This window comes from Andrographis paniculata, unplaced genomic scaffold, assembly GCF_009805555.1.
Source record: "Andrographis paniculata isolate CXL003 unplaced genomic scaffold, ASM980555v1 Contig34END, whole genome shotgun sequence".
Lineage (NCBI taxonomy): Eukaryota > Viridiplantae > Streptophyta > Magnoliopsida > Lamiales > Acanthaceae > Andrographis > Andrographis paniculata.
The window spans coordinates 4964127-4991370 of NW_026137567.1; the positions used below are offsets into that span (position 1 = coordinate 4964127).

At 33.7% G+C, this 27244-nt stretch overlaps 5 protein-coding genes across 8 annotated transcripts; 2 read left to right on the plus strand and 3 right to left on the minus strand.

Moving 5' to 3' along the window:
* Nucleotides 1-2079: 2079 nt before the first annotated feature.
* On the minus strand, nt 2080-4381 carry LOC127248388 (probable polyol transporter 6). The gene is made up of 2 exons (XM_051270701.1): nt 3924-4381; nt 2080-3703 (listed from the first exon to the last, which is right to left on the minus strand). The coding sequence occupies exons 1-2, from the start codon at nt 4024-4026 to the stop codon at nt 2307-2309; spliced, it is 1500 nt and encodes a 499-aa protein (XP_051126658.1). The 5' UTR covers nt 4027-4381; the 3' UTR covers nt 2080-2306.
* Nucleotides 4382-11214: 6833 nt separating this feature from the next.
* Nucleotides 11215-13243, plus strand: LOC127248664 (transcription repressor OFP7-like). Its single transcript, XM_051271122.1, has one exon. It carries the CDS (start codon nt 11224-11226, stop codon nt 12193-12195), a length of 972 nt encoding a protein of 323 aa, XP_051127079.1. The 5' UTR covers nt 11215-11223; the 3' UTR covers nt 12196-13243.
* A 1690-nt stretch (nt 13244-14933) lies between these two features.
* Nucleotides 14934-19615, minus strand: LOC127248663 (uncharacterized). The gene is made up of 9 exons (XM_051271121.1): nt 19483-19615; nt 18631-18679; nt 17892-17980; nt 17745-17801; nt 17521-17583; nt 17268-17333; nt 16519-16605; nt 15882-15975; nt 14934-15631 (listed from the first exon to the last, which is right to left on the minus strand). Exons 1-9 carry the CDS (start codon nt 19585-19587, stop codon nt 15153-15155), a joined length of 1089 nt encoding a protein of 362 aa, XP_051127078.1. The 5' UTR covers nt 19588-19615; the 3' UTR covers nt 14934-15152.
* A 174-nt stretch (nt 19616-19789) lies between these two features.
* LOC127248604 (phragmoplastin interacting protein 1) lies at nt 19790-22912 on the plus strand. Of its 2 annotated transcripts, none has more exons than XM_051271040.1 (5): nt 19790-19926; nt 20493-21035; nt 21337-21508; nt 21955-22001; nt 22078-22912. In XM_051271040.1, exons 2-5 carry the CDS (start codon nt 20542-20544, stop codon nt 22766-22768), a joined length of 1404 nt encoding a protein of 467 aa, XP_051126997.1. In that variant the 5' UTR covers nt 19790-19926; nt 20493-20541; the 3' UTR covers nt 22769-22912. The 2 variants fall into 2 exon arrangements, with proteins under 2 accessions (XP_051126997.1, XP_051126998.1); XM_051271041.1 differs by having other exon boundaries at nt 21340-21508.
* LOC127248605 (pentatricopeptide repeat-containing protein At4g36680, mitochondrial-like) lies at nt 22593-26998 on the minus strand. 3 transcript variants are annotated; one of them, XR_007838124.1, is made up of 3 exons: nt 25974-26066; nt 23426-24830; nt 22593-22733 (listed from the first exon to the last, which is right to left on the minus strand). XR_007838124.1 is itself a non-coding variant. In XM_051271042.1 (3 exons), exon 3 carries the CDS (start codon nt 24740-24742, stop codon nt 23489-23491), a length of 1254 nt encoding a protein of 417 aa, XP_051126999.1. In that variant the 5' UTR covers nt 24743-24830; nt 25974-26066; nt 26939-26998; the 3' UTR covers nt 23403-23488. The 3 variants fall into 3 exon arrangements, 1 of the variants encoding a protein (XP_051126999.1); XR_007838123.1 differs by having other exon boundaries at nt 22597-22733; nt 23416-24830; XM_051271042.1 differs by lacking the exon at nt 22593-22733 and adding an exon at nt 26939-26998 and having other exon boundaries at nt 23403-24830.
* Nucleotides 26999-27244: the final 246 nt, after the last annotated feature.

A 27244-nucleotide genomic window follows, 5' to 3' on the forward strand; every position in this document is an offset into this window, starting at 1 on the left:
TGGCCCGAAGATAATTAAAATTAATGAAGATGGTGGATACTCGTCTAATTCAAATCCAACAACACCACATGGTGATGGGATAGAAAAATCTCCCTCAATTCGTCCTCCGGGTATGAAAGCGTGTAAAAATAAAGGCAAATGGGCACTGAAGAAATCTTCAAATTCACTTTTCTCCAATGATTTTGAAGTACTACGAGCTTAAAATAAAGAAGTTGTATCACAATTTGCTCGCATGACATTGAAGGAAGAAAAAATCAAAAGTAATGAGCGTTATAATGAAACTTTATCAAACACTATTGGAGAAAGATAATTTGACGGAACAAGATCTACTTGTTAAAGCTAAATTGTTCGAAGAGTTGTTTTAAATATTATTTAAATTATATGTATTTTGTTATATATTATTCAAATTATCTTGTCTTTTATTTTATATTAATATCTTATTATTAATTATTTATGTATAATTAATTATAAACTAAATATATTTATTGTTTAATATAATTTTATATTATTTAATTGATTTAAAATTTATAATTATATTTTATTTAATTTATTGATATTGATTTGTTCAATAGAATTATATAATATTTGTATTTATATATTTTAAATTTCAAATTGATAAAATATATTTAATATTGGTATCATTTTGTAGAATACAAAAATATTATGAATTATAAAATTACTACAAAATTTAAATATAACAATAAATTCAATATAAATTACAAAAACAAAATATATATAATATATATTATATATATACATATATATATATATACCTAAATGTCACGTGTCCCAATACGGCTTCTATTAATTTTTATTTTTTTAAAAAAAAATTGTGATGTGGTGCATCTCCTTGCTGATGGTCTAATTAGACTAACAAATTGATTGGGCTTTGTAAATAGTTTGAACTTGGGATTTGAATTTGGGTCAAAAAGGATTTGGATAAACAGAGTGGATCGGGTCTATAAGTCGAAGTATGAAGGGAATCAACTCTTGAGGAATTCATTGAGTAAGACCTAAGCAATATAAAACATCAATATTTTTAAATTTTAATTATTTTGATACCTAATATGGACAGAATGACTTAAATACCATGTTGAGAAAGAAATATGAATTTCCAACTCAAAATCAATTTGATAAATGAAGGGATCCTCCGCATAAGGAAGTTCTCACGTCATATCCGACATATTTAACAACTATGACATCATAAGGAAGATACTAATAATAATAATAATACGATGCAATTATGAGTTTACTCATAATTACTTATTAGTGATAAAGTATAGTATGACACAGTGATACATGGTGCCACTTTTAAATTTGTGATAATTACCGATATAATTAATCAACCGAATAAATAAAATGAATACAACTATTAAATAATTAATATTAAAAATAAATAAATCGTACCTAGAGAACCTAATCGACCAAGAAAATCAAAACACCCGACAGCAAAATTCATAATAGTATGATAAACTGATCATGGTCAAAGATTTGGAATCAAAAGTTGGTCATTAATTATTTTGAGTATATTTTAATATGCCCTCGAAAGCATATCACCCACTTTTAAGGGATATATGTTGCAGGTCACCATATAAAATATAGGTATACAATACATACATGATTGTATATGAATACATTTTAAATCATTTAAAAAATTTATTTTATTATTTGTTACATACTTATTAATTACTTTTAATAGTATCAATAGCATCGCAATATTTTGCTATATTTAAACTTAAAAAGTTATTAAAAAATTATCATTATATTCTTATGTCATAAAAATGTTAATTTAATTTTATTAGTATTAATTTTAAAACAAATAATATTTTGTATTTATTTTTAATATAAAAAATATTTAAATATTGAAGCTTTTATTTATTACTGGAAATTTGAATAGTAAAAATTTTTAATCAATAAGATATGATATAAATAAGATATGATATAAATAGCCAATTAATATAATGCTTTGAATGTAAATTTAATAATATAAAAAATTTAAAAAGATATATTTAATTTTACATTTTTTCAAAAGAAAATTTTTTTCGTAGATAGTAGTTACCATTACAACAGATATGCATGTACTCGTGCATTCCCATGCTATTCCATTAACACATCATACCCCTTATTCCACGTACATAATAGGTTTATATATATACACGTTATGTGTGTGGAAAACATGATCTATTTTTGGACATAGGATCCCATGGGTAAACCACGGTGGCAAATTAAACCCCTCCAAAGGTTCACCTACCTAATTAATTATTTTTTTTATTTTTCTTTTTAATCTAACTAACTAGTTAATTAAATTAATTAGTCATCGTGACCATTTCCACCTTCCCCCCTCCCCTGCCCCCTCCCTTCGAAAACACCTCCTCCATCTCCTCCAGCCGCCGCCCCCTCGTCTCCGGCAGTAAAAAAAACACAAACAGCCACGCCACCACCGCCATCCCCATAAAAAAATAAAACGTTCCGCCGAACGTCATCGCCCTCGCCATCGACAAAAACGTCATCGACACCGTCGCATTCATCACCCGGTTCACCGCCACGCCCAAACTCGCCCCGGCGGCCCGCAGCCGGTTCGGAAATATCTCGGCGCTGTACACCCAACAAACCGGACACAGACCGATGTTGAAAAACATTATGTACGAATACACAAATATCAGGCTCAGCACCAAAGCCCACACCAGCCGCCGGTCCGACCGCTCCACCACCGTCAGACACGTCCCCAGCCCCGCCAGCGACGCCACCATTCCGGCGATGCTGAACAGCAGCAGCCGCCGCCGGCCCACCCGGTCGATTATGAACGTTGAGATCGTTATGAAGGTTAGTTTCACGATCCCGATTCCTATCGTGGCTTCTAGAAGCTTCTTTCTAGAAGTTACCCCTGCTTTCTTGAAGATGCTCGGTCCGTACAGAATCACCCCCTCCACCCCCGTCACGTGCTCGAAGAAGTGCAGGCCGACGCCGGCGATCACCATGCGGCGGACGGCCGGCGTCGGCCGGAATAGAAGGTCCCCCCAGATGGATGCGGCGGTGGTGTCTTTTTGTTTGGGGATTTTCACGACGTCGGCGGTGCAGCTCTCGTCGATTCCGGCGGCCGTTTTTATGTCTTTTAATCTTTGCTCCGATTCGGCGGCGTCGTCGCAGACTTTGTCTAGAATCTTCTTGGCGTCTCCGACGCGGCCCTGCATCACCAGCCACCGCGGCGACTCCGGCATTTTTAAGATTCCGATGGCCAGAAATAAAGACGGCACGGCGGCGACGCCGAGCATCAGCCTCCACCCGAGGCGGAGGCTCAAATTTCCGAACAGATTGTTGGAGACGTACCCAAGCAATACTCCGACGCTGATTCCGATTTCCGGCAGGGAGGAGAGAAGTCCGCGGCTGTGCGCGGCGGAGATCTCCGCCGCGTACACCGGCGCGATCATCAGAGCAAATCCAACGCCGATTCCGGCCGTGCACCGGCCGGCGATTAGGACGCCGTAATTCGGCGAGTATCCCATAATTATCGATCCGAGCATGAAGATGATTGACGCCAGCACGATCGTGTACCGCCGGCCGATGTAGTCGGAGGTCCGGCCGGCGCAGAGCGACCCTACCAGAGCGCACAGATTAAGGATTCCGGCGAGCACTTCCAGCTGCGTTTCCTTCACTGTAAATTCATCTTTTATAAAGATCATCGCCCCACTCATTACACCAGTGTCTGCAAATCACACAGAAAATCAAAATTAACATTATAAAATTCATAAAAGATAAAATTTGTGATGTCAGAAATTAGATCGATCGACAGTCCTGTCATAACTTTTACGTAAAAGGCGAATCTAATAGACTTTATCATCCCCCATCGTCTCCAATGTTTCCTTAAAATAAACAAACATAATCGAAAACCCAAAAAAAAAACACAGATCTGTTAAGAAAATCACCATATCCAAAAATGATTGAAATCAAAGAGCCAACGATAGCACAAGCACAGGCATATTTGTTAAGCTTCTTCTTCCCCCCAGCAATACTCTCTGCATCCACCATGGCTGATCACTTTCACCTTCACAAAAAAATTAAACACTTCTGGCAAAGGCTCAACTCTAAACCTCGCAATATATAATATATATGTATATGTACACACAGCGACAGTGACAGAGAGACGAGAGGGAATCAAATGGAAAGACAAAAAGGAAATTATAATCAACACTAGACTTTTAGGTAAACACAAAAAGTAAACAGGCACCACTCACTACAGACAAACCCTAATTAAAAAAACGAATCAATTTACAGAAAAAATCAAAACTCCAGCGATCAAAATCCGAAACATATATGTCGACAAGAGGTTAATAATAAAAATAATAATGAAGAAGGTGTTGTGAGGGGGATGATAGAATAAAATTTAAAGGATTGGAGGTTGGTCGATTACAGGATGAGAGGATTATGAGGATATGGATATAATTAATTAATTAATCAATCTTATGGATGACGATGAAGAAGATGACGAATGAGTACTTACTGTACAGACCAGACTGATTCAAATACCCTTGTCTTTTGCCAGATTAGTTTCTATTATAAGTGTGTTTCAGTTAACACTTACATTAGGTTTCGTCTCTTTCCCTAATGACCCTATTTTATTTATTTATTAGTATTTTTATTTTTATTTTTTATTTTTTTATGACGTGGGAACACAGCCGCTATCCGAAAGTGCTAAGATCCTATTTTTGGGTACTGATGGAAGAAATTTACAATTGAATTGGATAAGTTTTCCTAATCACTTACCATAAAATTAATTAAATAAAATAAATGTCGTTTATTAATGTAATACACGAATAATGTCCATACCAGTTATGACAATGGTATTATAATAATTTTAAATATATTGTATGAGATATACTGCATAATTCAAAATATTAAAAAAGAAGATCAAATAAGGGAATTCTAATAATTAGCAGATTATTTTTTTTATTTTATTTTCCATAATCAATCGTTATTTTATTTACAGAATAATCATAATCTATTTTAAAACAAATGTTTCTTTTGTGGATTAAAATAAATAATATTATTTTATTTAGTTAAATCATATTTATGATATTATAGTAGCATAATTAAAAATTATTAATCATTTTGTTACAAGTGAAATTAAATATTACTATTGTATATTAATATTACAGCTAGGATCAGATGTTGAAAAAAAAAAAAAAAAAAAACATTAGGTTCATATCCAGTAGAATATATGAATTTGTGCCTGTGTAGATATAATAATAATAATAATAATAATAATAATAATAATAATAATAATATGAAGTGCTGAATAAAGTTAGGTTTAAACAGGTAACAAAATAATTTCATTAATATATGTCAAATAATTTTTATTTTTTAAGAAAGAAAAGCAAAATCAGATATATCTGCCTACCATAACTGAATCGTGTTACCAATTAAAATATGGGTATTTGTCAGATTTATATCAATTGTTGATCTAATTGCACTTTTTATTCGTGGCAATACTTAATAACAAAAATACGTGAAGATTGATAATTAATTATTATAGCTGTTCCTTAGCAGTCATATTTATTATAATTCGGCAGTTATGTAGCTAATTGTTGTTACCGTAGCTCATTCTAATGAACTTCAGAGATAAGACAAGTCACGTAAGGTGAACTACGTGACAAGTGACTTGGAGGCGTCGGGGTTTGAAATTCATAAATTCACGGTCACGAATTCACTCCAAATCACTAGGTCATCCGTTACGGGACAATAATTTTAACTTTATAAAATATTGTGTAATTTTTGCTTATACAAATATATACTCCATTTGTTCCATAATAAAATATCTATTTTTTCATTTTAATTCGTCTCATAACAAGGTATCTATTTCCTTTTTTTAGTAACTGTACTGTCTACCTAACATTACAAATATCCTTACAACTTACAATATATTACACAAATGTCATTACTTTTATATCACACATACTAATAAGGTTATCTTAGTCATTTCTACTTTATTCTTACTAAATCCAAATATAATACTAATATTTTTAAAATTACGTACAAAAAGCAAATGAATATCTAATTATGGAACGGAGGGAGTATATGTTAAATAATTATTTAAAAATTTGTTTTCTATATTTAATTTTTGTATGTAATATGAGTAAGTATTATAGAAAATTGTTTTCTATACATGTCCGGTAAGAATAGTCTAATGGTGCGAGGATTAACCGGTTATTGTGCAGTAGATTGGAGTTGGCCTAAAAAATCGTATCGAAAAGCAAATACTTGCTTTGAAATTCTAAGGAGAAAACACAAACATTTAAAATTGATTTTGAGAACTTTATGGTCCAAATAAACCTACTTAAAATGCTACTTTATTAGTAATAATTATTTTCAGCACTTCAAAACGTGAAAATGTCCTTAAATTATTTTAAAACACATCCCAAGTTAAAGTTCTATTTGCTTGCTATTTTCAATAGTATCGGTCCGTTCATTCAGCATTTCGCAACTGAATAATTCTTCGTAAATATTATAAATATATATATATACATACATGAATATGATATACACATATTATTTATTCATAAAAAATCATCAACACATTTTTTTTTATACACAGAAAAAAAAAAAATCAATTCATCTAAAAAAAAAAAAAAAACTCAGAGGATTATTATAATTAAGGGATCCACTATATGAACTTCCACAACACTTTGTCCACGTTTTCACATCAATCAATCCACTAATTGGAATGGAATTTATTTTGAGTATATTAATTTTAAATAATTTTGTCTCGTTATATTCAATTAAATATATTGCATCATGTGAGTGTGTGGTCGATTGCCCAGTTATACCTATGCAAGTGGCATAATAATTGGAATGGAATTAATTGATAAATATGTCTTGTAATGTAACTAATTAATAGTAACGCGTACAAATTTATTGCAGAATAAAAGTTTTAAAAATGGTCTGTTAAGAAATAGGTTTTGAAAATTTGAAAAAAAATTAAAAAAAAAAATATTTTATTTGATATTTTGTAAAAAAATAAAAAAATAATACCAAAATGAGTAAAGATTTAATCATGCAAACAAAACAGTCTTTCTGAATGCGAAGGGCCACACACACATAACACGACATAATGCAACTCCCCAAGTCTATAGTAGGCCAGCACATTTTGGGTATTTATTTTTTATTTAATATATTATATAAATATAATAAAATTTCAATTAAAATATCACATTATACATTTGTCTATATTGCATCAAGTATCATTTCAGTACAACTTTTTACTATCTTAAATTCAAATTTCATATCTAAACATTTAAGTTTATTCTGATATTATTATTATTATTATTATTATTATTATTATTATTTTACCTTATTATTGAATAGAATTATTTTATTAAAAATTTGAATATTGAGTAGTGAAAAATAGAAATATGAATCACGTACACATGTAGGGGGTGGGCGGGTTGGTCGCAAGGTCAGGTCAACCTTGATGGCCAGCAATATGGGCCCGGCCCGTGCTTGTAGGCATCAGCCAGATAACGACGCCAAGATATTAATGCAATAGAAATATCATTTTTCTAAATTATAAAATTTTATAGAATACAAACAAATAAATAAATAAATATTAATTTATCCATAATTAATTTAAAATTAATTTTATAAAAATAAAAAAAATTTAAATATAAATTAAAAAATTTGTTTATTAACGAGAGATTGAAATAAAATGGTTTCGAGGTATATAAGATGTTAGAAATTTAATTTAATTGATTTATATTTATTAATTATATTTAAAATAAATAATTTTATTAATAACAAAAATGAGTCATAAATTAAATTGGTTTTATGTATAAAGATAATTTATGTATGTTATGTATATATATTTGTATTATGTGTGATTTTATTATAAAAAGTAACATTCATATTAAACAAGTTCATCGAAAAACAACAATTTTATAATCACAATTAAAAAATAATATTGGGAGAACAAAATTATATATATTGTGTTTGTTTTGTGAGATAATTTAAAGGAAAATTTATTTACTTGCGACATGAGAAATTGCGTAGAAAATATAAAAAATAATAAATGTGTATAATATAATGATATTTTTGTAGACGTGTTTATTTTTTATTTTTTTAAAGAACACACCCATAGTCTCAAATTTCAGGTCTGATCTCAAATCTTGTAATTTATGATCAAGTTTTGTAATATCTGACCAGTTGTCATTTTTATGTTCTAAAAATGAATGGGTTGGGCTTACAAAGACCCAAATTGTAGGGCTTGAATTTGGGCCTCAAAGTTGTTGTACTTATAGATGTCTACCAATTTGAATTCAAGATTGAGATTTTTTTTTAAAAAAATAATAATTAAATTTTATTTTAAGTTTAGTTTTGGTTTTATTACTTCATAATTATGGCAATTTTTAAAAAAAAATATATATTTTTGTTTATAATAAAATATTATATTTAAACCATTGTTCCAAAAAAAAAAAAAAAACAACAGATCCGACGAAAAAGACGTTGGACGACCATGATCTCATGGTCACAAGTCTAACCCCTACACTACCAGGTCATTCGGGACAAAGATTTGTTTAGTTTTACTTTGAAAACATATTGTTGATTTAGATTTTAAATAAATAAATAAAAGCATTAATGTGACGAGCTTTATATATAAAATAAATTGTGAATTTATGATTTTGAATACAATAAATATTAAAGGTAACAAGCTATTTGAAAATACGCAAATTTAGTAAAAAACTTTAAAAATAAATATATAGTAAATGTAATAGCTAGCACCTTCCTTCCAATATTTTTGTGTTGTTTTATTCACCACATATTATAATTTGAATTTTATAATAACTATTTTTTTAAAAAATATTATATTCAATATATATTCATTTAAAACTTTATTAGTTGAAAATATTTAAAATATTAGGTTATGTTCAAATAGAAGTTTTAGAATATGTTCTCTTTGTAAAAAAAACTCAACACGTTTATTCAATAACAAATTAATATACTCCCTGGCTTCCATATACCATGTCCACGTTGCCGTTTTTGTCCGTCCCACATATCATGTCACTTTCTTTTTCTGAAAAATAATTATACATTTTAATCTCATTTAAAACTTTTTAATTTTAATTTTTTTAAATTTTAATTAAACTAATTAGTTATATTAATCTTAATTTATAATTATTTATATTATAAGATAATTATTTTCACTAAAATATTCTTAATTATCTACTAATTACACCCCTCTTAAAATACTGTATACAATATAGCAGACACGGTATGTGGGACGGATATAGTATTATATATATTTATTATTTTTATATATACATAATTTTTTATATTTTATATAAAAAAAAATATTTCTTCAAATTATGTCACAATACAAACACACCATTAGAATTTTACAAAATTTTAAAAATAATAAATATTATCTAATATAATTATGTTTTCTGAAAAAAAAAAAGTTTAATATAATACACCATCTGTCACAAAAAAAAAAGTGTTTAATTTTTTTAACATATGTTTTAATGTACGTGTACTTGTTATTGTTTATAGATTAAAAAAGTAATATATTTTTTTATTAAATGAAAAAATAAAATATTTTTATATAAAAAAAATAAATAAATAAAAATTAGATGATAAAAAAAATACTATTTAAAAATATTATTGTTAACCAATAATATCAAAAATTGAAAAATATGTGAAGAGCGCCTTGATATGTATAGGGAAATCATTATGGGCATGCTTAGGTAGATAGGTGTTATTTATTGCACAGGCACAAAAGAATTAAGAATAAAGTTACTTTTGGACAGCATGAATAATAATTAATGCAAATAAAGCTGGTCAATCTATTAGATGTGTAGTAATAATACTGTCATTTTGCATGGCAACTTTTTTTTTTTTTAAAAAAAATTCTTTTACTATAATTGTTTTCAGTATTAATTTATTATTGACATCTATTAACAAATAAACAGACTGTGTGTGTAATACATACTCACTAGCTTCCGAAAAATAAAAAATAAAAAATAACTAACTTGGGAAATTAATAAAAATCCCTTAATAAACAAAAAAAAAAAAAACCACCTTTTAGAACATTGCAATTTTTGTTTGATTGATATAAAAGTTTTACTGAACACCTGTCTAAAGGTTCTTTTTATTTAATGGTGCAATAGGAATACACTATTGTTCAAGGAATTTCTACTGTTACAACTTTCCAACTATATTTTTAAGGTGAAAGAGACTAAAGGCATACTTCAACATGTCAAATTTGAAAAGAGAAAATAATTAAAAACAAATAAATCCAAAAATATGTTTTTTTTTTTTGCTTATTATTATTCTTTTGTCCAAATTGTTATTTATTAAGTCTAATTCATAAATAATACTATAATCTCACGGTCATAAATCCAACAATTTCGCAGGACGATCCTTACATTGTTTTCACCTTTATTGTTTAATAGACATGACCATATATAAACCATATTTCAAGTGACAGAAAGAATACAGTCATACAACCATCAAATTTTATTTTAAAATTTGGGAGCCTCCAAATGGCGTCCCGTGAAGAAATATATCACAAGCGCTCGCTCAGTCCTCCACCAACCCCAATATTTTACTTCATTCAATTATTATTATTATTATTATTATTTTGTAATATTATAACCAAAACTAATATCATGCAAAATTTAAAGGCATTTAGAGTTTGAACGGATGTGTTCGGTTGAGAGATTTAGACACACTATTCATCCAAAATTTTTCCCTCAAAAACATCAAATCAAAACACCTATTTTTTATTTTTTATATTATACTAAAAATCAATTTTACATTCAAAACATCACATCATCACCTATTTATATCACATCATACAACTATTCAAATTCAAAATTTTTACTATTCAAATCCCAACTCAAAATCCAAACCCCCAAACAAACACACCCTTACAAGACTATGCATTAGTTGGTTTCAATTTAAAATTAATTTGAAATAAAATATTATTTGAATTTTATTTTAGTGACATAATATTTTGATAAATATTTTATAAAAAAAATAATATTAAATTTAATTTAAAATCACAATCAAATACAATATTACCTAAGCAGGGACAAGTTTTCATATTATAAAATATATATATACTTATACCCGTACATATAACATACAGTATGTATATGTAGTACTTGTCGTGTCTATATAAAGTGCAATTATCAATAATCCAGACAAAGGCATTCTTCACACAAATTAAAAGTCATGCGAAGCTTCCATTCCACAACAATGGCGAAACGATTCAGACTTCGAATTTCTCGAGCCATTTCCACCACTCTCCAGTCCTGCCGATCAAAGCACCCCTCCATCCTGCCCCAAGATCCCGCCCCTTCCTTCACAATCGCCGCTCCCAGCTCGCCGGAGTTCAAATGGCGAAGAGAACACAACTGGCACGTCATCGCCAGAATTTACGAAAACCACCCTCCGCCGCCTCACCGGAAAACCCCCGACTTCAACGCCGCAGCTCCCTCCCCGCCGCCGCCGCCGCCGCCGCCGTCCGGTGAGAAAAAGAAGAGCCGCGGGAAAAGGAACCGGAAGAAAATCAACGTCCCCACCAGGCTTCGCCTGAGCACCTCCTCCGCCGACAGCGGATGGTTCAGCAGCGAAGGCGGCTGCGGCGGCGGCGCCGCCGCCGCCGCCGAGCAAAGTCTCCAAGAGGAAGCAGAAACGTTATTCTCCCCATCAATTAGCTTCTCAACGGATTCTTCCTCCGATCGTCGCAAAAACTTCGCACAACCGTTCGCCGGAAAATTTCCTCACCGGAGATACAAAAAACGAGATTCCAAACGCACGGCGGCCCGATCGACGGCCTCCGGAGGCGCCGCCGCGGCGGTGGAGGCGGACATTCCGGCGCGGCTCTCGGTGTTTAAGAAGCTGATTCCGTGCACAGTGGACGGAAAAGTGAAGGAGAGCTACGCGATCGTGAAGAGATCGGAGAATCCGTACGAGGATTTCAGGAATTCGATGGCGGACATGATTCTGGAGAAGCAAATGTTCGATCCCGCCGATTTGGAGCAGCTCTTACAGTGCTTCCTGTCGTTGAATTCCGGCAACTATCACGGCATCATCGTCGAAGCTTTCTCCGACATTTGGTCCGCCATTTTCGCGCCGTCGGAGTGCAGTAAGCGTTCCTCCGATCAGAGCCGGCGCAGGGTTTCCAAAACGGCGTCGTTTTAGCGGTTTTAGTTTAAACAAATAGTTAATGCCCAGGCCTACTGTTTATCTGTTTTTTTCTTTTTTGGAATTTATAAGTCGTCATCATCGATGGTTCTAAGTACTTGTATATTATTAAATCTGATTTTTAGTTCTGGTTAATTCGTGCTATAGTATTAGTAGTCCTATAATATCAATGTTTTATAGTAATAATTTTAACTTTTGTATTAAATCTTAAGGTTTTTTTTTTCATAATTTCATTTTAATATTCATATGTATAAAATTCATAAAATGCTCCTAGGACCAGAAAGTGGCCAAGTGCGGGGACAAGTTATTTAACAGGATAGGCCGATTTGACTTAATTATTTTAATATTTATTAAATAAAATTAAAATTATAAAATGAATACCAAAAAATTGCATACATAATGTAAATTGCCACAACAGGTAAATGTTGCACTTAAAAAATTATTTCGCCTAAATATTTTTAAGGTGGATTAAACCATTTTTACTTGGCTCGACTACTAAAATGTAATCACTACTCAATCTCATAATTACAAACAAAACTGAACTTAGTATTTTAATAGTAATACTCAGAAGTATTGATCACAACATAATTATTACAAAAAAGGAAGAAGGTAAATTAAGTCTGTCAAAAATAAAGTATAGGTGTCTATTTTCATTGCAAAAAAATAATATATTTGTAACGGAATTTCGTCCCTAAAGTTCACATAGCTAACGTAATTCCATTACTAATTCCGTCTCTAATGTCATTAGTAACAAAAAAAAATAGATTTAAAAAAAAAAAAATTTTGTTACAAAAATAATTTTTTTCTTGTAGTGTTTGCACGAGGTGAAGTGAAGATACAACTAGTTACTATAATCACGCATATCCAAAGGTGTCTTTTTTTGGTTTGTTGAATTATATTACTTAAATTTAAAAAATTTAAAATGAAAAACAATAGTACAATAAATAAGGAGAGAAGCCATTGGTAAAAAAAAAAGGAAAACAAAGCGCAGCCTTAAAAATATATGCATATCTTGAGAAGAGGAAAAGCAATGAATGGGAAGTGATGCATCGAGATTGGTCAGAGTTGTAATAATAAAGAAAGTTGGCAATATCCAACAGAACACGCACACGTACACCATGCATGCATGCATGCAAGCAAACGTACGTACACATAAATAATAATACTGAAAAGCAGCAGAATTGAATTCCATATCATCAATGGCAGAAAGTAAAGAGAAGAGAAGGTGCAGTGGGTGCTTGTTAAGTTATAGTAGTAGTATTATCTGTATCGCCATTATTAAATTAAAATTTTCACCTCTGCCAACTCCATTCCATGCATCTACCCTTTTCGTGTTTCTCACTCAACCCAAAACCAATCTATCTCTATATCTATCTCTATATGTATCTATTCTCACGCCATCGATGATCTATCAGAAAGATTCTGTTCTCTACAGTTTTACCCGCTAATTAAATAACAGCGTCAGCTCGACTTTTCACAGAGCCATCTATATATATATATAAAAGATATCTATGATCAAGTTTGCACTTTGCACCTATGCTGTACAACAACGAACTGCCATATATATATTAGATTTGTACAGTATTCTTCTATTCATATTCATTCAAGTAACAACTTTTCCACCCACATGCATTTTGAGTGAGTGCTGTAATTTTTTAACTAAGAAACAAGTCAAAAATGGTGTACTGTAATTTGTATATACTACTGCTACTACTACTTCTACTGCTACTAGTGTGAACGAAGAAGAAGAAGACAAGTAGGGCATTGTAGCAGTGGTAGATTAAATGTTTGTTGGTGGGAGATGAGAAATTAGTTAAAAGATGGAGACTGACTCATCAATGAATGAGTGACAGACTGACAGACATCATGGAGAACCATGCATGACATAGAGTGAGTTGAGAATGAATTAATGCTTTTAGTGCAGGAGTTTGATGAATAGTAGTAGTAGTAGTAATGGAACTGAATTAAATTGATATGGTTGCAGGTAGGCAGGCAGGCATAGCAGTAAGCAGATTATAATAAATTAATATTAGCATGGATTTGTAACCTGCAAATGTGGAAGATATCCCCATGCAAAATACCAATCTGGATTGATGCATCATTCGTGCCATTCTCGAACTTTGCACCTCCACCACAATGGAATCTAGATGGCCTGCCTGCCTGCATCATGATGATGAATCATGGGGAGGTCTGTTCAGGTAAGTATCAGCTGGAAAGGGGAAACAATAACAAATGATTAAAGGATCTATAGCTTTTAGACCCATCATTACTGTTCAACCTCTCTCTCTCTCTCTCTCTCTCTCTGTTCTTGCTCATTAGATCTATTATTGTTATTGCTTTCTCATGAATTATTTGTGTCCAATGAAACCATGATGCTCTTCTTCTGTCCAACAAAATACACCTTTTGATACTCAACACCACCACCTACAAACACCATACTCATTTGCAAATAACTTTTTTCAGGGGCCTAAAATGTCAACAAATTCCAGCTATTGAATGCAAAAGTACCAATCACAAGACATTTAGCATATGCTGAGACAACATAAAAACAAACAGTATAAAATTCCTCTTTTGATTGTGGATCCCATGCCATCTAGGTTCCTACAATATTTAATTATGATTATACTGCAACAGGTGTGTGACAATTAATGGAAGATATATAAGAAGTTCAAATAAACACTGCAATATGTGCTCAGATGCTGTGTCCTAAGCTAATTAGCTGTTATGAGGAGAGATTATAAAAGTTGTAATTCTATATTATCAAGAATTATCATCTCAGCAAAACACAGATTGCACATTAAGAAAGATGAAACATGCAATTAACGGCCAAAAAGATATTCTTGTCCACCGCATAAACATTTCCTAGCTAGGGATATAACAACAGCAACCATTTTAAAATCAAAGAGGTAAACTCTCATAGGCAGCAACAGAGTATACCATCGAAGTTTCTACCATTACTGTGGTGGCGGTGGAGGCGGCATGCCTTGCATCTGTTGAGGCATTGACATATGTGGCATGGAATGTGGTCCGCCAGTGAGATGCTGAGGTGGTGGTGGTGGCCGCCAGATAGGTGGAGCAGCAAGTCCAGAAGGTGGTGGAGGAGGCCTGACCATAGGTGGAGCCACTTGGGGTGGTGGTGGTGGCATGCTGCCGAAATGCTGCATTGGAGGAGGTGGACCAGGTTGAAGTGGTTGACCCTGCCAAGATTGAGCAGCCATTTGCATTGGTGGATAGGCAGCTTGTTGGGGTTGTGGAGGTGGCGGACGAAGTGTCGGGATAGGAGATGGAGGAACACTGCCATTTGCGAATGGCCGTGGAGGTACAGGAGCACTAACGCCAGCATTTGCCTGGGGAAGTGATGGAGGTCCGCTCGCAAACATTGTGTGAGGCCTATTTTTCTGGGTAGTTGGATTGCTTGCAGCCAAAACCCTTTCTGCAATTCAACAATAGAATAAAATAACAGCATCAGAACGAACATTTTAAATCTGAAATCTCATTGCATGAAACAAGCACAAACTAGCCACCAGTGTATTTCCTGTTCTGGGTTGCAAGCTGCGGCATTTTCTTGATGAATGGTGTGATCAGATTATTTCACAGATTACCAACTAAGATAAGTTTATATTTCCTAAGATTCGAAACAAACTCATCATGAGAACCACAAGGATCCAAAAATGCAAACTTACCAGCAGGTGTACCATGCCGCTCTCCTTTTGTGTCTTTCTTGTATGCATAAGATACTGTAATCTGGCGATTACAGAGATATTGGCCATTCATCGTCTGAAAACATGAAAAGCATTGGGTTTTGACGTATTAAAAACCGTTTCATTCCTTTCAGAGGTCAACATTTCACAAGTGTAGATTTTTAGACGATAAATACAAAGAGAAGACAATTAAATCGGATACATTTGGATGTGAAAATTCATTACATATGACACACCAGAACACATTGAAAAACGACATAATCTTAAGAAGAACTACTTCAGGTGCACCCAGACATACATACAGAATTGATAAATGTAAAGAGATTTTCAATCTAGCTTTAAGACAGTTACCTTGGAGACATGTGAATAGGATTTCATAATAATGAAGAGAGGAATATAATAACTATTAAGGGACTTAAGTTTTTAGGCCACAATGATCATGCATGCCACAAAGAACAATGCAAAAAGGGAACTTATTACATTTAACCTCTTAGCATGCTTCAAACCAATTAAGATAAAAATTCTCAATTAGATAGAAGACTGACATTTACATTCTTGATAAAAATTTATGAACGACTTTTTTGTCAGGGCCTATAAAAGAGCATCTGCAGAAATTTACCTCAATAGCAGCATCAGAGGCCTCAAAAGAATCATAACTAATGAAACCAAAACCACGTGAATTCCCAGTATCTGGATCTCTCATTATCTGCAAACACCAAATTTAAGATCCAGCAACAGATGAGAATAAACTTTAGTCCTTGATGGGTTAAGTTGCCAAAATTGGCAGAAAGCTATATTTCGCATTTCAAGGAAAAAGAGAAGGCAAAGATAAAATTGCAGTACAAATAGACAAAGCTTTTCAAATTACTAAAGACATCAATCCAATACACTTAAACATCCAGTATTCAAACATTTAATGATCATAAGAATATCAATTACTTTCAAGACGTAGCCAGTTGTTATGTTCTATACGGCAAAACCTACTACATTTTACTAACAGATCACGTATACCAATGAACTAACAATCCATATATACAAATTTTAAGTTGTAGGATACCTACAGATTTTCTGAACAATAATGCCTTATGATAATTCTACAAACACCTGTCATACCATTAGAATGAGATGTACAAACAACAAAAGTGTACTGTTGAAGACTATAACTAAGTTTGAGGCAGTAAATCTCACTCAGATAACAAGGAAACCAGAGCTCATCAGGCATAACCTTATCATTATTAATTGTACATGGACAATTATAAGCTCAGTTGTGTAAGAATTTTTGCTTCACCCATGTATTTTTGCAGAGCAATACAAACAGAACAGACATCAGAACTCGAAGGTAGTGTGATTAGACAGCAGAGGTCTGACCTTTGGATTTGTAACAATGACTCCAAAAGCACTGAATGTGTCATACAGGAGTTTTTCATCCACATCCTGCAAACAGGCAGGTATAAGATGCATTTGTTACAGATTTGATGCAACAAAGAGCATAATTACCCAGAGATGAGTATTAGGGCATAAAACTGCAATATTTGGGAGACCTTAGGAGCAAACAAAAAACTAATTGATGAGAAAAAAAATTATGGACACTCATATAAATTGAAATCTTAAGAACTCTTACAGGATCAAGATTCCCAATAAAAAGGTTTGCTCCCACATCCACACTTTTCTTATCTTGTGATGCCTGGAAAACACAAGAAAAATAATGAAAATTTTCACTGCACACATAGAACATAACTGACCTTTATAACATCAATAAGACACATCCCAATGGATTACAAATTTACAACCAGTGAAAACTGGCAGACTATTAACAAATGCTCTTATCCAATCAAAGGTGTGTACCTTATTCACACGTATGGCCTTTCCATATAGTTTGATCATATTTAAGACCTTGATTGCCTGAAGAAACAGGCATATGTAAGTTTATAGGAGGGACTCAAAACAAGGAATGTTAAATACAAAAAATTGGAGAGCATATATAATACTTACATAATCAGCATCCTCTTCACTTCTGAACTCCACAAAACCATAACCTTGATGGGCATTTGTAACTCGATCTTTGGGTACATATACATTGACTGCAATATACAAGATGTGTGGCTTGAAACATAAAGATATATGGAACAATTCCGTAGAAGTAAATAACCCAACAATAGGATTTTCAATTAATTAGACCTCTTGGAAGTCTAACAAGTTGACTTGACAAGTCGACACTATCCACAATATTGATGACCATCTAAATCCTCTATCCTCTATGTAATTTAGATCCTATGAATAAGTCAATCATCAGAAATATCCTGCTCTAGCTTAAATGTTACATATTTCTATAATTTCTTTCTGATTCTTTCTACTTGTCCTCTCCTTATTTATGTATAAATCAACAAGTCCCTATTTTTAACGTCATATTGGTGCATAAAAATTTGAATAAACTTCAATCCAACTTTCTAACTCTTTCCTTTTCTATTAGGAATTTGTAAAATTTTCCACATATTTTGTCTCTTAAGCATTTCCCCAGAAATATATTTATCTGCAAACTTTTATTTGATGTCAATGTATAGATGAATAAATATTTGCACCAATAGAAACATGTGTTTTGATTTTGGCATTATAGTAAATAACACTGATTAAACTTCAGTATAAGCAACTTACAATAATAGATATTGCCTGAATAAAGCACAAAATGTAGGGGAAAAAGTAATATATGAAATAACAGCTATTTTACACATACCAACTGGACCTGCTTGTACAAACAACTCCCATAATAACTCTTCACTGACCTGCAAGCCACATTAACAGGAAAGACTAAGAATTCATTTCGACCAATAGTCAAACACCCAAAAAATACTACCAAGCATACCAAGAGCCAAAAAAGATTTAGAGATTTTCCATCTTTAAGGTTGAGCTGAACCATTGTAGGACAAACAATAAAAAAAAATTTAAAAATTAAAACTAGATGCAAAAGGCAAAATGATCTAACTGAAAGCAACGACTACAAGCATACAGTACAATAGCATCATGTGTCATATTATATTGAATGAAGTGGCAAGAACAACAGGTTTCAACTAGTATTTAACCTGATGTAAACTACAGCAATAACCTTACAGTCATTACAGTGGGAGACAAATTACACCCTGATTGATGCACAAAATATACTCGGCCAACCAAATTACTCGGTTGCTCATTCCCCCACGCGAGGCATTGAATCACTCTTGACATTTTCCATATCTCAAGTATAAAAAGATGCAATTTTACGCAGTAACCTCAATAACAGTTTCTAACGAAATTAAGTCCTTAGGCTTTATAACAAATAACGGATAGGCTCATGCTTTTATTAACAAAACAAGGAAGTCATCACCGCAAGCACACAAAACCGAGAGATAATTGAGGAACAGAATCAGCAGAAAAAGGTACAAAAAGAAAAAAAAAAAAAAAAAAAAAGGTAAAGAGCACACTAAAGACCATTTCATATCCATGCTCAGTACAGCAAAAACCCTAGCTCCACACCCACCCATCAACAATAGGTTTCTAACACTACACCAAGCAAACCTAAAAGACAAAGAAGAGAAACAAAAACTATTACTTTGGTGTCGAGATTGCCGACGTAGACAGTGGCGTCCTGGTTGCGCTCGGCAGAGTGCTGGCCCAGAAGATTTGCGCCCACACCTGGCGCGATTCGAGTCGTCATGCTCCCTTCGATTTACCCTCTGCGAAGTGACCAAGCTCACCGGAGCATCGGAGATAATCTATCATTCCAATCCAATATTGGGCTGGCCCAATATTAACGGGCTTATATTTTTTATTTGGGCTAAGGCCCATATTATAGAATCATAGCCCAATTTAGACTGTGATAAATAAGAATAAAATTAAGATCAAAAGCTATACGGAGCTTTGTAATTTGGCGTGTTTTTAAGACAGAATCGGAAGTACCCTGATAGGAGAGACCGCGCGCCGCCGCACGCCGCCGCGGCGAATCCTCTGTGCTGCCTGTTTTTTGTCGCCGCCAACGGAAGTTGTTTTACTTCACGTAAGCTTGTGTTACATAAGATAAATTTATATTTACCTTTAGATTAGCAGTAGAGTCTGGACTGCCTTGAAGTGCAGTGGTGGGGTTCCCCTTGAGTATATCTATGTGTCTTTATATGATAGAGAGTGGGGGAGCTCGTAGGAGTAATCACGATTGTTGTTGCACCTTCGGATAGCTACGGACGCTCACATGAAACACTAAATTGAACACAATCCTGTTTGAATTATTCTTTTTGTTTCCATTGTGCAAAATTAGATTTTTTCTGCCGGACTATTAAGATTTACTAGAGTCTAGAGGAATGTTATTTACGATTCTACGTTACCTTTTTCAACCGGTGCTTGTTCTTGCATATTTAATCATATTAAAGAAAATTGAGGAATCTGTCGTAGACAACAACTGCATCATGTGCTGGATGACATCAACTTTTGATGCGTTTTAGTTTAATTTTTCTGAGCTTATTTTCACCGAATTATGACCAGTTTAGTAATAGATTGTTGTCCCATCGTATTCTTTCTGTTCCACATCTTTTTCTTCTTGTGCATTTGAAACTTTCTTCTGCTTTCCAGGTTTGATTCGTTTGTAGTGTATTGCAAATAACAAAAAGACGGAAGCACAATGGTATTATCAAACAAGAAGCTAAAGCAAAAACTGAGAGCTGCTAAAGCTGAACTCTTAGCAGCAGGGGAAGCACAGAAGAATACAAAACTCGGGAGTACTGATACAAAAGAATTGCAGTCATTAAAGATCCTTATGAATACAGAAGCTAAAAAGCCTGTGCTATCGAAAAGAGAAAAACAAAGACAAAAGGCAGAGAATAATCCAGAGGTTGTTAAACAAAAACAAACTGCTGGTGGTCGTGTCGAGGAAAAGAATAGAACTGAACTGAAGTCGGATGGTGAGGTTAAAAGAAAAAAACGAAAGAGGGATGAAAGTGAGGCCGTAGAAAAGGTGAAAGAGATTAATCCAGCCCAGGTAAAAAAGAAAAAGAAGAAAACTAAGAATAAAAAGAAGCCTAAGAACAATGTTGAAAGCAAGGAAGTCAAGGAGGTGCACAACCCGAAGGCCAGTCAAGCGAATGGAGCTGCAGAAGCGTGTCCAAACACTGAAAGGTAAGTGGCTCAATCAAATGCTTAGATTTATGCCATTTAACAGATCATATTTAGTTTGAGTTTTTAAAGGTGTGTGTGATTGAAATTAGCCAAGTCATACGTAGAGTATAGTGTACAAATAAATATAGTTCAAAATGCAACTTATAGAACCTTCCTGTTCGATGCTGCTGGTATTGTTTATGTACCTACTGTAAAACAGAACTTCTTGTATGTTGTTGAAAATGCTCCCTTTTTTTTGTGATATTGAGCTGATCTAATAATATATCATAACGTTTCTACCATTTTCTTGGTGTTATTGTAGCAGAAAAGAATTGGAGCCATCCACAAAAGTGTATGTTGGAGGCATACCGTACTACTCGACTGAGGATGATATTAGGAGTTATTTTGAAAGTTGTGGTTCCATTACAGATGTTGATTGTATGGAGTTTCCAGACACTGGAAAGTTCAGAGGAATTGCCATTGTCTCTTTCAAGGTAGGTTTTCCTTATTTATTGGACTGATCACTACGCTTTTTGTGCAAATCAGCACACAAAAACCTTGTAGACAACATATGTTTTCAAATAATATAGTATACGTGTCCATCATCATACCATGTGTCAAGTAACTCAAGATTAATATGGTAGTAGTGTAAATTATTGTCATATGTCGTTAGTTAATGTGTTGTATCATGTATTGTTTATTATAGTGTGAAATGTTGTCAGCATTGTGCTGAATTACAGTTTATGCAACCTATTGAACTAGATTGCTTGACTATAGCATTAGCTTTTATAATAGGTAGATTTTATTTTTTCTTCGAAGTTATGATTACACTTTCAATCGAAAATTTTCAATTGTATTGGGATTTGTTGATAGAGAGACACAATAGATTGCTTTGTTAGTTCCAATTTTATTGATTGTTCCGAACCACTCTCCATTGCAGACTGAAGCTGCGGCTAAAAGAGCGTTAGCCCTTGATGGTTCCGACATGTAAGTCACTCGACTACTGCTAAAATATTCAAATCCATGGGTTATTACACTCATGAAATCTTCTACTCTCCTCCAGGGGTGGCCTATTTTTAAAGATCCAGCCTTTCAAGTCATCATCTAGAGCAGCACCCAAATCGTCGAATTTTTTCCCTGCAGTTGTGGACGGCTACAACAGAATCTACATCGGAAATCTATCTTGGGATGTAAGCGAGGCTGATTTGAGGAAACTGTTCTCTGATTGCACAATTACTTCGATTCGATTTGGTGAAGACAAGGAAACAGGCGAATTCAAGGGCTACGCCCATATCGATTTTGCAGACAGTCTTTCGCTGAACATGGCACTGAAGCTCGATCAAACCATTGTCTGCGGACGACCAGTGAGAATAAGCTGTGCTGTGCCGCCCAAGAAAGGAACCATTCCAAAATCTAAACCCGCCCCGAAAGAGAACCACAGCCACAGTGATAAGGTCAGTTCTACGACCAAAGATGAAAATATCAGCGATGCCATGGTCAGTGCAGTTAGTAAAGTTCAAGAAAACAGCGGCACCAACTTGGCGCCTACAACGATCATCGAAGATAAAGTAAAGAACAGCAGTGCTAATGTGATGCCAAAGAGTAATGTGCAAGAAAGCCACGCCGAGACACCTGCTGTGAGCTCGAAAATAAGGAGGCGCACGTGCTATGAATGCGGGGAAAAAGGTCACATTTCGTCGTTGTGCCCGAAGAAACAGCCTGCTGATACGACAAACACCAACACAGCAGCATGAGGTATGCTATAAATCACTTTGTAGTCTTTGTTACAAAGCAAGTCACGCTATGTAGTTCATTTGTATTTTTGTCTTCAGGTTAAATTTATCAAATGCTCTAATAACATTCATTATCAGATATGTCTTAATTTTCTCCCATCTAAACTTTTAGATTGCCTTTAGAATTGAATAATAGTAGATTCAGCTAGAGTTGTAAAACAAACGAATAGTTTGCGAATTTGGCTTGATTTGGCTCGTTCGTTAAGCTACACGAGCTAAACATGAGTATAATTTGTCTTTGTTATGTTCATGAACAAATTCGAATTTGTTTGCGAATATTTGATATTATTTATTAGAAAAATTAAATTAATGTTTTCATATTTAATAAATATATACTCTTTCCGTCTCAAAACAATAATCTCATAAAGTACGAACATTTTGGTCTTTTAAAAATACTTTTATACCTACTAAATTCCCGTGTCGATCCTAATTTTCGTGCCAATTCCAAATGTCTATGTTGTTCTCTTAACGAGTTGAACACGAACAAAATGACAAACTCAACTAAATTGGGTTCATTTATAGGCTCATTTACAGCTCTAGATTCAGCTGAAAAAATATGATAGAAAAATGCAGCAATCTAAAAAAGAAAAAGACGAAAAGCACATAACCTATAGAAACCTTCAATCGCCATGGGAGCAATTAAGCTCCCATTAGATCATAAAACTTGCAGAAAGAACCACCTCATCTACTACCCTTTACAGCTTCACCATCGTCATCATCAGCTTCCTCCTCCGATGATCCCACCCCTTCAACACCAACTCCATCCAATCCAACATCCTCCGCAACTTTCCTCCACGCCTCCAACAATTCGGGATGAAACTTCTTGTTCAACGTCCTAATCATACTTTTCGCCTCGACCAATCGATCCACCTTCACCAACCCCTCCAACAGATTCTTCAAAGTTTCCAAATTCGGAATCCGATTGAACTTCACACTGTGCTTAAACACCTTATAAGCAGACACATAACGCTCCTTCTTGCACAGATAGAACACCAATGTCCTGTACGTCATCGAATTCGGATAGCACCCTTTCGTCTTCACCATTGTCTGGTAGACGTTCATGGCTTCATCCATCATTCCATTCAGGCAATAGCAAGTCATCAAGTAGTTGAAGGTTATCGCGTCGGGCTTTATCCCTGCCGTGGCCATTTCTTCAACCACCGCTGTGACCGCCTCCGGCTTGCCACTGTGGATGCAGCTGAGCCTCACGTTGTACGATCCTTCGTCGGGAACGCAGCCTCTTTTGGTTACCATCTCATCCCAGAACTGCTCGGCCTCGTCGATTCTGCCATTTTTGTACATGGAGTGGAGGATTGTGGTGAACGAAATTGTGCTGATTCCGAGCCCTAATTTATCCATCTCGTTCAGCTTCTCCGTCGCCTTCTCCGGCGAATTCATCTCGCAGTAGGCTTTGATTAGGATTCCGAACGAGAATTGGTCCGGCTGGAACCCTAATTTTTGGGGGAATTCGTCGAAGTAGGCGGGAACGCGATCGAAGGCTCTGCAATTAACGCAGGCGGTGAGGAGTGAGTTGAAGGAGAGAGACGACGGAGCAGCAGCGGAGAGGCGGATCATTCCGGTGTAGGTGTCGACGGCTTTCTCCAGCAAACCGGCGACGCCGTAGGAGCGGATAACGGAGGAGAGGAAGGGCTCGTCCTTGATTTGCGGGAGGGATTTGTGCGACTCGAGCAGGTTTTTTATGTCGGAGAAGCGGTGCGCCTTGGCGAGGCGGCGGACGGTGAGCTCCAAGGCGTAGCGCGCGGAGGTCGGCGATGTGGAGGGGTCGAATGCGGCGGTGAGAGAGGTGTAGATTTTGAGGCACTCGTCGGGGTCGGATACGGTTTTGAGCTTCTTTTTGAATTGAGAAATGGTTAGGGGACTGGCGGCGGCGGTGCAGAGGTGGCGGGCGCGGCGGAGGGCGAGGAAGGAAGCCATTGTTAGGGTTTAGCGGTTGTGGAGAGAGTGCATTCGCCGGTGGTTTGGGTTTTAGGTTGTGTCTGTCTGTCACTATGCAAAACCGCAACTGAAATTTTTTACCGAAAATAATTACAGGGTGTTCAATAAACTATATAATTAATCTTGTGTTTAATTTAATTAATTAAATATTAGATTAAATTTTACTATGTATAAAAGTTAAAATATATATATTATTTTATAGTCAAGTAAAAATACAGTTTAAATAAATATTAAATAAAAAAATATTATCATATTTATGTAAAATGATTTCAAATATTTAAAAAATTAGGTAATTTAAAATTTTATTAAGCGAAATTAAATAATATTAGAGAAAGAAATTGTACTATTAATTTTACAAGATGCTACTATAGCATCGAGTTTATAATTATAAAAAATCATATATTTTAAACTAAATATAAGATTAGATTAGATAAATTAATATTATTTACCCTAATTTTGCATAATAAACATACCCTTATAATTTAATAATAATAAAATTAATCAAACAATAAATAATTCAATATAAAATATTATATATTATTCATGTGATTCTTTAAAATTAAAATACAAAAAAAAAAAAAAACTTTTGCTCATATATATTTATTTCATGAATTACTACTATTATTTATACACATAAAATATATAGATTTGTTACTTATATCTAATAAAATTATTAATTAATAATAATAATATTAATGACTTTCTTGATTTAATATTTTTGGATAAATAATTTTTTATGTTAAGTATTGAAAATTGTTAATAATATAAAAAATAATATTTTATTTCAAATTATTTGTGAGTAAATATATATATATTGTTAATATGAATACATATTATATTTTTTTATAATATTTATAAGAATTATGTAAAAAAAATTATTGAAATTCTATAAAAGTTTCTACAATATTTATAATATTCTTCTAATAAAATATTACTGGGTAATGTTCAATTAACAAAATATTATAAAATTGTAGAAAATTTAATAGAGTCACTTAGATTTGTTCTTTCAATATTATTTTTACACAATTTTCTATAAATTTATTTGCCGGTGGAATTAATATTTGAAGAAATATATGTGCTAGAAACATTTTTTCTCAAAAAAAATATAAGTCATTTTCTTTGGGGTGTCTATCCACTCTTGATGTTGTTTTGATACATGCAATTTCAATAATGAGATATCAACCTACAAATTAGGAAAAAAACAACTCACCAGCTTCTCTGACTTATGTTTAGACTTCTTAGAATCGAGATGTTGCAGTGATGGTCGTAGTTGTACAACAGCACGAAGAGGATTTATGTGTAACTGCACGGTAGATTAAATGGTATAAGTTAAAATACTCATCCAACATCCTGGGAAACCAAAACATTCAACAATGGAATGAAAATGTTACAATTAAAACTTTAGAATATAGAATATATGCCTTATTTTCACCGAGAACCCCAACAGCATGCTCACTTGTGTCATGCAGCGGCCATTTAGTTTCATTGAATTGGGTAAAAGAAGAAAAACGGCGGAAGAGTGGGAGGAAGAAGAAAAGAAGTTGACCCAATGGGAAGAAGAAACCTAAATTGAGGAATGCGAAACAAGAAAAGGTTTCAGGAGTCGTACGATTACTATGAAATATTTAACCAGTGAAAGCATGAATCGTGCGGCAACAAGAAGTTTGCGACATAAATTGATATACAGAAGATTATTTGATTTTAACCATCATTTAGATGTCCTCGGAGGGAATAAGATTGGACTATTTGCACCTGCCGATAATGACATCTTTGCAACAAAGCACAAAACTCTTTGGAAAATGTCTGTCCTGTTCTGTTCTGGAACCATAATATATATATATATATATATATAGTTAACGAACCTCTTAACGCAGCCTGCAAGCTAATTGATGCCTGCTACAAAGCAATAAATTATTTCCGATCGAGCAATATAAGTTCTAATCATTGTGCAGTAAAATGTTAAACATGTAATCGAACATCTATTTCCCACGAGAAATCCCAAAATTTCGAGAATACCACGAACGACAAACAAAAATGAGTCCTTCCACTCCATTGCATCGACGGAATCACTACACCACTCGAAATAAATGCCTTGCAAAACATATCCAAAACCAAAAATTCAAACCCTAATTGCATCCACTGCAACCAAAAATCCATCCGACCCTCAAATCTTACTTGTAGCGCTGTGAACAACTTCCATGAAAGCCAAAGTTTGCACCTGGACAACAAAAACTGTAAATATTGAAATAATAGCAGCAATTACTCATTCTATGGATACTCAAATGATCGCATTGTGATAAAATAAAGGGTATAATGGGCAGAGACGAAAATAAGTGATAAAATAAAGGGTATAATGGGTAGTTTATGTAGCCAATAGTACTTTTATAAGTATTTTATACAGTAGATATGCACACTATTATTTAAATAATGTTTTTTCTTTCTTTCCCTTTGTTTATCCTATAAACGTGGAATTTATTAGGA